The following is a 12,235-nucleotide window of genomic DNA, read 5'->3' as shown; positions in this document are numbered from 1 at the left end:
TCAGAATGAAGCTGCAGCTGCTTTGTGGTGGTGAATAGAAGTTAGGCAGAGGTAGCACACACCACCAGCCACAGGTAAATGCGGCTGATTCTAAGAGCTGCCTCCAAATATAGACTTCAGCAATAATATAGTGAGGAAATCCTGTCCTGGTAGGAACGGAAACCACGGAACAGCTGGAATCCATCATGTGATTTACTCCCATTAGCAGGGAAAGTGAGACAGCCTCACCTTGGAGTAACCCTGAATGTTATTTACTGCGGCTACACTGCCGCCTGCTGGCCACTACCGGTCACAACAGCAGTGCTCTTCAGAGCAGCGGCTACTACTTCTATTACTGCTGTACAACTGATGGATCCTTGAGCTAAGACGTCACCGACGCAGGAGCAGACATTATGGTGTTTGTATTCAAGTTTTACCTGGGCTCAGCTCCACCAGGTAAGGCAGTTTCTCGGGCGGCAAGGAGCTGGTGCTGCCCTCCTTCCCTCGAAGGCCCTTGTCGTCGCCTTTCCTTCCCTTCCTCCCCTGGTAGTCGGGGGGTCTCTTTTTCAGCTGGAACACTAGCGATCCTGACATAAGACATAATAAAATTCGTTAGGATGTTACATTGAAATGTTGAAGAGGTAAAGAGATAATAATAGAGGTGTAATGACTGTAAGTCAGCAGGAGGGGGCGGTAGCAACCAAGAAAAGAGGAACAGGGTCTGAGAGTTTTATTTAGTGCGTGCGTGCGTGCGTGCGTGCGTGCGTGCGTGCGTGCGTGCGTGCGTGCGTGCGTGCGTGCGTGCTACCTCTGTCAGCAGGCCAGTCCCTGAAGATCTGCAGTGGACACTCAGTATCGTCCAGAATCATGTCCTTGCCCGACTTATCATCTTGCTGCAAAGAACACGACAGAAAACAAATCGGTCACTTAAGCAACTAAAATGTAACAAATTCAACCAATGACCAGCTCAGATGCTTTCTTAGAGAATTTGCTACTATTCACAGATATACCTTGAGACCCCAAAAGACTTTTAATTACAGTCTCAGATAGAAAAACTACTCCTAAATTGAGATATTAAATGGGTCTCATGTCTGGAGGCTCCAGTGTCTACATTAAGATTATATGATTTAAAGATAAAGATTCTTAGTTAAAGATGAATTAATTAATTAATTAATTCACCACATTAGATTGTCTTAAACATAATTTAATAAATACTACTGGATTTTATTGCCAGGAGATGACTACTATATGGCAGAACACTAGTTTTTAAGTTGTCATAAGAGCAGTTCTCCCATAGGTGTACTCTTCCCAATGAAATGATGCTGTTCTCAGGCTTCATAAATATTGCAATGTTGCTGTATTTCTTTTCAGGGCTGCCTGCGGTCTACAACAGCCATCCTACATCTCTTCATCCAGTTGTCTCATCTCAGTTGACATCCGCCGCCCCCCCCCACCAAAAAAACAAAACAACCTCAACACAAGAGCTGGCATGCTAAAATACTAGTGCTAATTCCTCATGCTCACTAACCTAATGGACTTTCCCTGTGCTTTAGCCTCATCAGCAAATTGCTACTGACTAACACCAGTCAGTGGGTCTTCCACTGTATTGGCTGTGGGAGCAGCAGTTATTTCATACGAGTCCATCTGACAGGATAGATATGGGAGAGGCTGTGAGGAGTACAAGTGCGTGCACGCGCGCATGCTGTGTTCAAATACGAGTATACTCAATGTGACTCAACATCTGTTTAATGGCATCCACTGCAGCTGGAGGGTCACAAAAACCTGCTTTTTCCAAAAGCCAAGTTATCGTAAAAGTAGTTCAACTTGACTTAACTTGGAGCGTAAGACAACACATTTTAGGTTTTTGGTATGTACTGTGATGGAGGAGATGTATTTAGGTGATGACGTCCTCGAGGTAAAGGGTGAAGGAGTTGTAGTAAGATTAATGTTGTTACCCGAGCGATGCAGTACTCTCTGGGGTTCTCCTTCTCCAGCCCATACTTCTCCAGCGCCTCCACCACAGCAAAGTCAGCCGTGTCTCTAGTGGAGAGCAGGATGGTCTTATACGGGATGTTCGGCTTCAGACTGTCAGCGTATATCCGCAAAGTGCCTCCTGCAGGAAAGTACAACACATATTTTGCTAGTCATTGCACCCAGCTAACAAATAAAAGGCCAAATCAGGATTTACTGTAGAGAGCAAAAAGTAATTCAGAAATAACCCTTCAAACACAAATATTGTATGGTAAATTCAGTATCTTAAAATTGACCATCTGACCCAAAACAAAGGTTAAGCCACTTCCCAACACTTTTTGTACTAAAACCCACAAAAAGAAAAGTTAGCGACTATTAATATATTTATTTGTTAACTTCTGCACTATTTTAGTTTCTCATTTCGTGACTTCCACTTTTATATATATTTGAGCATTGTTGGAAGAAGTTTGAGAACTAAGAATTTAAATGCCAACGATTCAGACGTTTTCAGAATCACAATCACATTTATGGCCGAGCAAGTTTGCACTTGCAAGGAATTCGCCTTGGTGTTAGGTGAATACAGTAAACAATAAATATATTATAAAAGGAATAAATAAGGCAAAGTACTGCTACAGTCAAGAAAATAAATACAGAGTAGATATATGCTATTGATTTCTGTAATTGTGTGCGTATGACAAATAAAGACATCAAACATTATCAATCCACCATGGTCTGAACAGAATATGTCCTCCTTAGCACTAGCAAAATCCATGCCAATGAAAATAATGGTAATGTCAGTTTTTCAGATGACAGGAAACGAACCTGGAAATAGATTCCAACAGGTTTTGCACAAGGATACTAACTTGACTATATAACAACAAATGACAAGAAATTTTGAGTGCTGGAAAAAAAAGTAGAACCAGTATCTGGACGAGACTGACGTGCTCATGAAATATATATATATATATATATATACATATATATACATATATATACATATACATATATACACATATACATATATATACATATATATATACACATATATATATATATATATATATATATAAATTTTTTAAATATACATATACACATATATACATATAATATACATATATATACACTATACATACATACATACATACATACATACATACATACATACATACATACATACATACATACATACATACATACATACATACATACATACATACATACATACATATATATATATATATATATATATATATATATATACATACATATATACATATATACATATATATATATATACACCACACTTTCATCGGTGATGTGTCAACTAGAAAAATGATCACCTTCGTAAAACCCACAAGGGAGTCTTCAGGAAAGCAAACAGGGTTTTCAGATGCATCACATAAAATGAGCTGGTTTAAAATAGCACGTTGTGCTGGGAGAACGTCATTGTCTAACCACAAGCCATCCTGTGTCTACCGTATGTTGACAGCGGTTAAAGCTGTTTTCAGAGTCGGTTCACTGGTCCATCTGTCTGTCTGGCAGAGTGATTAGGTAATGCTCGACTCTCACACACCGTACCAGCCAGCGCGTTCGTTTCATCCATCCGGCATGTGCGTACGTCTATTTTGTGTGTGTGTGTAAACACGACAGCGTGAGACGTCCCCACAACATATGGCCTGCTGTGGACCAGCTGATGTAAACGGATCAGGGATAGACAGGGAAAACGCATTTTACTATTGTATTAAAAATTAAAATAAAAACATGAAAACCTAATTTCCATTCACTGCTTTTTATAAGCACAACTGGTGGTGATTACAGCTGCAGAACACCTCTGCCTCCAATACCAGCTGCCTCCTTGCAGCTTTCTTGAGCTCAGTCACACTGGATAAGGACGACAGTGAACTGTAATGTTCAGGTTTGCAATGCAGATTTTCTTTGGGGTTCACGCCAGGTTTTCCTTAAAAAAGGTGCTCAAAGTGATGTCCCGTGTTTTTAGGCTACAACATTTTTTGTTACATACAGCAAACATCTCCTCTCTATCCGCTAGCTGCCTGTCCCCTGAACACACGGTTAAAAAAAAAAATCACGGTCTCTGTAGACAGCCCAGGCTCCACAAACAGCAACAAAAACAAACTGGGTCAACCTGCACCACCAAACATAACAAACAGTCTTCCAGCCAATAACCTACAAGAAGGATTTGGGGATGGGGGTTGGGGGCAGGGTTCGAAATGAGGAGGGTCTGGGGGGGTCCCGGACCCCCCATAAGTCATTAGGGACCCCCTATAAGAATTTATTTTTAGATTTTGGGGGGTCCCCGACAAATATTTTTAACATTAAAAATGATTGTGAAAATTATAGGTCTTTAGTGACGTTTTATATTTATAACAATAATTAATTTATTTCCTAGCGCGATTGGGCAGCAATCAGGGCAGCTAATAGCATCACAGATTGTTGTTGTGGTCCTCCGGCGCATACAGTACAGTCTATGGCGAGACACGTATGTTATTGTTGAACGCGGCAAAAACGAAGCATCACAAAGAGTGAAATCCCTAATGAAAATCCTGTAAGTGCTTCGATTATGTTTATATCTCCATAATAATTGCTTATTATAGTAAAATATTTGGAGTTGGTGTTCCTATATCAAAAGTTGCATTAACTAACTACCCAGTGTAACGTAATGATTAGAAGAGTGCGTTTGTCAACGTTTCTTGCTAGCTGTATGTGTATGAAGCATAGGTATGAAGCCAAATAATCTGCCAGCTAACAGCAGACATATAGCAGTTAGACTAGTTATTCAAAGCTAGCATAACAACCTAATTGTCCAGTCAGTGATTACGAAAGATAGCGAGGACTTAATTCAAGTCTGTGAGTTGATTAAAGTGAATGTAATTTGATGAACGAGTGTACATGAGCACTTGGTAAGCTATCTAGGAAGCTAATATTATTTTTCTTAATTTAGAATCCTGCATCATGGAGAGAGAAAGAGGGAAAAAGAAAGATCACCGACTTTTTTCAAGGGTAAATTGTGCCTTTGTTATACCATGGCTGTTGTTGGGTGAAATTGTAGATATATTGGTCAATTGTCCACAGGTGTCTTCCTTCAAATTAATTTAATATAGCCAAATGTTTTACCATAATAATAGTAATTAAAACAATATTTTGCACTATAGAATGCAGTTAAAAAGGCCAGCTCACAGCAGCCCAGATATAAATATGTCAATATAATTTTGCCTGCAGTATATAGTGTAGCAAGGTAGTCTTCAGTATTTTTTATAATTACATTTTAGGGGACCCCCCAAGAGTCCTAAGTCATTTCGAACCCTGGTTGGGGGGTTAGTGCGCGGAAGGGAGGGGGAGGGGACGGGATGAGGAGGAGGAGGAGGAGGGAGGGGCGAGCTAGGCTCTGTTTTGTTTGACAATACTTTGAACGTCAACAAGAAATGATGTCACCCAACATCGCTTAGAGCACCTTTAAGCCACACAAGGACAGTCACACTTGTCCCGAAGCCAATCCAACCCTGAGTCTCTGCATGATGTCATATTTACTCTGGGAGCAGGTTTTTAGATTTGGCTCCATTTATTGTCCCCTCAATCCTGATCGGTTTTGCCAGCTCCTACTGCTGTGATGCGTCCCTATATATATTCCACCAAGGCTGTGCTACACAGTAGGGAAGGAATTAGCCAGGTGATGTGTGCTACTTGTTTTTGCCAGGTCCAGCGTTCTCTCGTAGGTTGCGGATTTGTCGATTTGTGATTTATATACTACATTTGTCTAGCTGCAACAGCTCGTACAACGGTGTCAATCTCATCCACGCTTGTCATTTTTCTGTCACTACCTTTCATTAACGCGGCTATGTAGCTAGATTGAAAGATGACTTCTCTATTCTTTATCCCGCTTACTTAACTCTGATTGGTCACGTGTTTCTCCAACCCCTGGAAATAATGGTCACAAGTGAGCACAACGCCAAATCTAGTCTAACAAATCGGATGTGGGCGGAGATTCAGAAGACCGGAACCAGGACAAGGAGTTGGATTTTTGCCTCATCTAACTAAATAAGTTTACTCCTGTTTGTCTCAGACTGCTTAAGTGTTCTTCACCATTGTCTTGGCAGGCTATAATATGTTGTGCTGCAGAGATGGTTGTCCTTTTAACAAGTTTTCCAGTTTCTGCAGAGAAGTTCAGGAGCACAGAAATCATTAAGCTCTCCATTACTTCGTAGACTAAGGCCTGTCTTAGCGAGCTGCATGAAAAGTCTCTGGCTGAACGTTTCTTCATACCCTTATCTGGATCTATACCTCAACATATGTCCACATGTAATTTTCTCCGACAACTGAGAACTATGAGACTGTAAACTGTATGTATGATTGGCTGGGCTGGAAGCTGGGCTTGGAAGAAAATGGTCTGGGTACACGAGTTGACAAGATGCGTTGAATTAGAAGCTAAACAAACAGTTTAATTACCCGAGTCGGGCCTCCCATCACTGCTCATAAACTCCTGCATGCGTTTCTCCAGTTTCTGCTGGCGTCTCCTCTTCATCACCACCTCTGGGTTGGAGATTGTCCTGGTAAAGCTGGTCTCCGGCATGTCCTTGTAAACCTCTGCCGCCAGACGATTGTTTTCCCTAAACATGAAAACGAGCAAGACAAATGACGGGCCAGAAGATAGAATAAGTGAGAGAGAGAGAGAGAGAGAAACTAAGAAATGGAGGAACAGGAAGTTCAAAGTTTAAATCACTAATTCTTTCCTTTTTTTCGAGCCTTCTGCGCTTTTCTTGCCCTTATAAAAAAAACAAGATCCTCTCCAAGGACTGAGAGGATGTAAGGGCAGGACAGTAAGATGGATGACTGTGAGCGTGTGTGTCTTACCCGTCCTCCCGGCTGAGCGTCTGCTCGTCCCCATCGGGGATCCGGGCGGACTCCTTCTCTCTCTTCTTTTCCTTCTTCTTCTCCTTCTTGGACAAAGTCCTTTTGAAGTTCTGGATCACTCCATCCTTCTCCTTCTCGGGCCCATTACTCTGACTCTTCTGGTAGAGAGGGGAAGTAGAGTTAATGACGTGCTCTTATACACTAATTTATGACTAAATGAACAAACTGAATGAGGAAAAATTTTGTTCTAAACCTTATTTATTTACGTCTACTACAGTTAGTTATTACCTACATTTAATAGAAACATTTTTGACAGACCACAGATCAAAATATGATCAGAATAAGGGAATTTGTATTACAGATATATAGCTGGCCAATGGTGCAAAACCACATCCAGAAATGCTAGATAATGTATGTTGCCAGTAGCTGTAGGTGCTTTCGGTGATTTTTCTGATGGATACATGTATGGATGAGTCCCCTCGCTAGTAGTCTCGCATTGCCAGACCTTCCTCCACAGCGCCGCGGAGGAGGGTCTGGCTAGTCAAGCAGGTTAAGAGACGACGACAGACAGAGTAGCCCACCTTGGGAAGGATGTCGTTCTCGTTCTTCAGGACAAAGCGTCCTTCTCTGTCGTCTTTGTTCCAGTTCAGCTGAACAACAAGAGGCTTCTCGTCCATGTCCAGCTGACGCTCTTCTAACACACACACACACAAACGCACCAGTTCATCTGAGAGTCAACCATGTCAAATTATTACTATTCCTAGCATTGAAACATTAAACTGTTAAGATTACTTTGGGGCTTGGTTGAGTAGGTCAACCCCTTTTACCCGTCTATAGGACTCACCGCCACTGACATGGACCTCATAAAGGGAGTATTTTGGCGAGGAGAGCATCCTCATGTCTGGTCTGAACTTCTCAGCTAACGTCTCGATGACGTCCTGCGTGGTCGCTGTGCTGGACACTCTGATGCACTTGGTGGCAAAGTTACCGGCAACCCGGTCCTGGAAGTAGAACCGCATCACGCCATGGAACTCCAAGTCCTGTTCAAGAGACAGAGAGTCAGTTTGTTATTGTTTACGTGCAAAAAAACTAAAAAACACATATAGTTGGAATATATATATATATATATATATATATATATATATATATATATATATATATATATATATATATATATATATATAAAAAAACCAATTTACTGTGAATATCATGGCATTAAAGAAGACTAGGGATTTAAATGCCCCTCATTATTTTTACATTATAAAAAACTGAAAGCAGTCATTATTAATGCAGGACTGTGCAGTAAGGTGAGAGAGAAGCAGCACTGGCTGAGAACCAAGAAGTGGAGTTTGTCAGCAGGATGTGTGTCGACATAAAAAAGGTTGGTTTTGTCATTCACTGTCCTGGCTGTCAAACCACATGCACCTGTGTTGTGCGCCGCCACTGACTACAATAACACTATTTCTTAAAACGTTTTTGGGAAAGAATTATGTATATGGAATTAATTATACGGAAACTATCCAATATATACACTTCCAATTAATTACTTCAATTTGCTTGGGTTTCAATGCAGCTTTTGGTTATATATATATATATATATATATATATATATGTTTTATAATAAGCGCCAAATGACAGAAAACGTCCTCACTTCCTGGCTCATAAATAAAGCGTTACTAGGTATTGTGTTTTAGCTAACTTGTCTGTTTTATCTTACAGTGCTGGTCTTAGGAAACCACTATCTATCTTACAAACACACACACACACACACACACACACACACACACACACACACACACACACACACACACACACACACACACACACACACACACACACACACACACACACACACACACACACACACACACACACACACACACACACACACACACACACAATAATAAACATGCTTAAACACAGACGGCGCCAAATATAGGATGTGAAAGCAGCAGGCTGAAATTGACACCCAGGGCTATCTACACGGTCATGCATGTAGGTGCAAATTTATTGCCTACATGTTGAAAGTTCCCTCTGCACATAGTCTACTATAGAACAAGAATGTCTCAAACACACACACACACACACACACACACACACAGTCCTGATATGTACCACAGTGCTGACACAGCATGCGTGTGTGCATTCGTTAAGGTTCAGCTGTGAAAATGGCCTTACATTTCATTGTAACTGCCATTAAAACGGTCTTAGAAAGCCTTAGATCTCGGGGAGGGAGCTTGTAGATGCTAAAAAGCTAGTATGTGCTCAAAATTAATAGGAGGACATAATCTCACTCTCAGCAAAAACCAAATGTTCCTGTACCACCCCAGTGAAGTCAAAACGTTATGTACGCAATGTTAACCTATCACACCTACCAGACTATAAAGCAACCTCAACAGCACTGAACAACACGACTGTGTTCACGGTATACCCCTAAATAATGAAGTAAAACTATAGCTGAACTAAACTATAGCTATAGTTTTACTAAAGAAAATTGCCCCCTTTTCCCTTTAAGTTCCCTCAGGTTTTATTGCATACAAATGTGTTCTTGTCCGTGTTGTTAGAAGAGAATGGTGTGCCTTCAAAAGCAGCTGCGGGAAAACCCTGACTGTGGTTCTTCTACTACAGCGTAGCTATCTTTCCTGTCAGTATGCCAACAAAGCAATTTTGAATTTGAAAGAGACACCTTGGCAGCATTTTTGCAGGGCAGAGAACTGGCCAAACAACATTTAATGTGACAGATTGAATGAGTGTGTGTGTGTGTGTGTGTGTGTGTGTGTGTGTGTGTGTGTGTGTGTGTGTGTGTGTGTGTGTGTGTGTGTGTGTGTGTGTGTGTGTGTGTGTGTGTGTGTGTGTGTGTGTGTGAGATATAAAGGGTAAAGGTTTAAATTAGATTTAACTAGATTCATTCTACACTGTTAAAGTCGGATTTTGGTCTCCCTATCACATACAGTCACACATTTAAGAGAAGACGGTAAGAGGATGTGAACACTGATTCATAAATGTAGACAGAGAAAGTAAGAAAAAAAGAGGGACAGGCTGCTGATGCAAATGTTTTTTTTCCTTTACATGAAAGACAAAACTTTCTTCTTCTATCCAAGTCTTTCTCACCTGTTACCCCCCCCCCACACACACACACACACACATTTGATAGAGACAGTCAGGCAGAGTGGAAATACTGAGCATAGTTTCGATAGGCAAGGGGCGGAGCCGGGAATGTGTGCATGTGTGTGTTGTGATTTACTGCTGGAATGTGGGTCATAGAGGGTTGCGTAACCATTGGTAACGGTTACTGTGGAGACACTAGTCCACTTGGGTTCAAACAAAGCCCAGCTAAGAGGCAGCAGTGGATCATTTACACACTGCCCAGTCCAACCACAGCCTGTTTTTTTGCCACAGGGAATAGACAAGTACAAACACATGTAGTTCAAGTCCGGCGCAACAGTCCTACTCTCCCACGCCTCCAGGAGATGGTAAAGTCCAACAGACCCATGCCGCCAGGTTATGGCCCATACCCACACCCCCCACGTTCATGGCAATGATCCAGTCCTACACGCACATATTGACAGACCATAGCCAACTCCTGAAACTTCACACCTCGACATTATTGTCCAATCCTACACTCCGATTCCTCCTGAAAATGGTCCAGTCCAACGTTTCCACATTTCTTAGCCATAGCCCAGTGTTAATGCACTATATAGCAAGGCCACGGTTAGTAATAAATATGTTCAATGTTTCGCCATTTGAGAAAGAAATCCATTTGACTACAACAAAAAAGGTTGTCATTTAAGCAGTATTGAGTGTATCTTTAAGATTTTTTTGTCAAAGTACAGTATCCTTCTTTGGAAATGTAATTTAGACTTGCCAACTTTGTGGCCTTTGGCTAACACTCCCAATTTTTTGCCTAATTAGATTTTTCAATTACATTCTGACAGCACTAAATAAGTCAAACCTCTCTATGATAATCTGATTCTAACTAATTCGGTCGCCTTAAAGTAATATGGATAGTTCATAGATTACAATTAACTACAACAACCACTAGCATGAGGACTCCACGGCATATTTGGATGAACGCCACACAGACAACCCAATAACAAATGTGATTGTGAAGGGTGTGGCTTGTCTTTAAAGCTATATGGGCGTGCACAACCAAGGCTAAGGGATTTTTATTAAATTGATGTTGGCTTCATTTCACAAATGAAAAATGTTAATTATTCGCTTGAAAAAGTACAAGAAAAGGGACAAAAGGACAAGCAAATTTTAAAGGGCAAAAGCCTGACCTCGGGCACCATTTTTAGCTTGTTTATGTGAAAAGCTTATTTGAGCGTGTCAGCTAAATGCTAAACATTGCAAAATGTTAAAATGTGTTGGGGCAAAAAACAAGAACAAACTCAGTTTATCCTATTTGCAGCTTTCATTCTAATAATCCCTAACAGCTTTTTTTATTTCGCAATCAGCACATGGGCCGACAGAAAAGGCTAATGCAGCAGTATGTCTCAAACACAACAGCAGCCCGGATAAGACCTGCTACACGCTGTCTGTCAAACACACACACACACACACACACACACACACACACACACTTCCAGTCAAATCGGTACAGCGGTATCATCAACTGGGGTTTAGGGAACGCTTTGATACTTCTGTCTGTAGCGGATCAACATGTAGTGTGTACATACACTACATTAATTAATTAACTAATGTGTAATCACTGTGTGTGTATAAGACCTACAATATATGGTACTGTAGTGTGCGCGCCCTAATCCTCCTTCCTTACTGTGCCAGTCAGAGGCATCGGCAAAGGAATTCACACACACACTCACACACACAGACAGAGTGAGCGAGAAGGCGAACAAAGATATGTGATGGATACCTGTGACTAAACTTGTGAGACAGGACTATTAATCACACACACACACACACACACACACACACACACACACACACACACACACACACACACACACACACACACACACACACACACACACACACACACACACACACACACACACACACACACACACACACACACACACGATAGCCGTTATCATGTTAGATAAAACCTGATGGAGACCAGGGAGAGAGAACGTTTGTGTGTTTCTTTAGGTGTGTGCATTTTAGTTGACACATTGTATATATTAGCGGTAAACCGATTATCCATTTACCGATATTTATTGGCCAATATAATAATGTCTGCCAATACAAAATTCTGTTATTTACTCTTTGATAACCCCAAATAAAAATGCATTTAATCCAGGACAGTCAGTGAACCAGCAGGGCCGATATATCAGGTGATATAAGCTTTAAAAAGATATGTTTTATGTAAAGATAAAATATCAGTTCATGGGAATTTTAATTCTCTGTAACCTGTATGGAAGGAAATCTCACATTGGTTCATCCTCAGTAGATACTTCCC

General features: G+C 41.0%; 1 protein-coding gene across 1 annotated transcript in view; it reads right to left on the bottom strand.

Moving 5' to 3' along the window:
* The window catches only part of afdna (afadin, adherens junction formation factor a), a 109,724-nt gene that overhangs the window by 67,823 nt on the left and 29,666 nt on the right, over positions 1 to 12,235 (bottom strand). Inside the window, 7 exon segments of the mRNA XM_039782328.1 lie at positions 417 to 566; positions 788 to 872; positions 1,935 to 2,092; positions 6,412 to 6,572; positions 6,817 to 6,974; positions 7,398 to 7,510; positions 7,661 to 7,856. Of these exon segments, the coding sequence (XP_039638262.1) occupies positions 417 to 566; positions 788 to 872; positions 1,935 to 2,092; positions 6,412 to 6,572; positions 6,817 to 6,974; positions 7,398 to 7,510; positions 7,661 to 7,856 (1,021 nt within the window).

Source organism: Perca fluviatilis, chromosome 18 (assembly GCF_010015445.1).
Source record: "Perca fluviatilis chromosome 18, GENO_Pfluv_1.0, whole genome shotgun sequence".
Taxonomy (NCBI): Eukaryota; Metazoa; Chordata; class Actinopteri; order Perciformes; family Percidae; genus Perca; species Perca fluviatilis.
The sequence above is the reverse complement of the archived record's forward strand: the minus strand, read 5'-3'. Positions and strand labels throughout refer to the sequence as shown.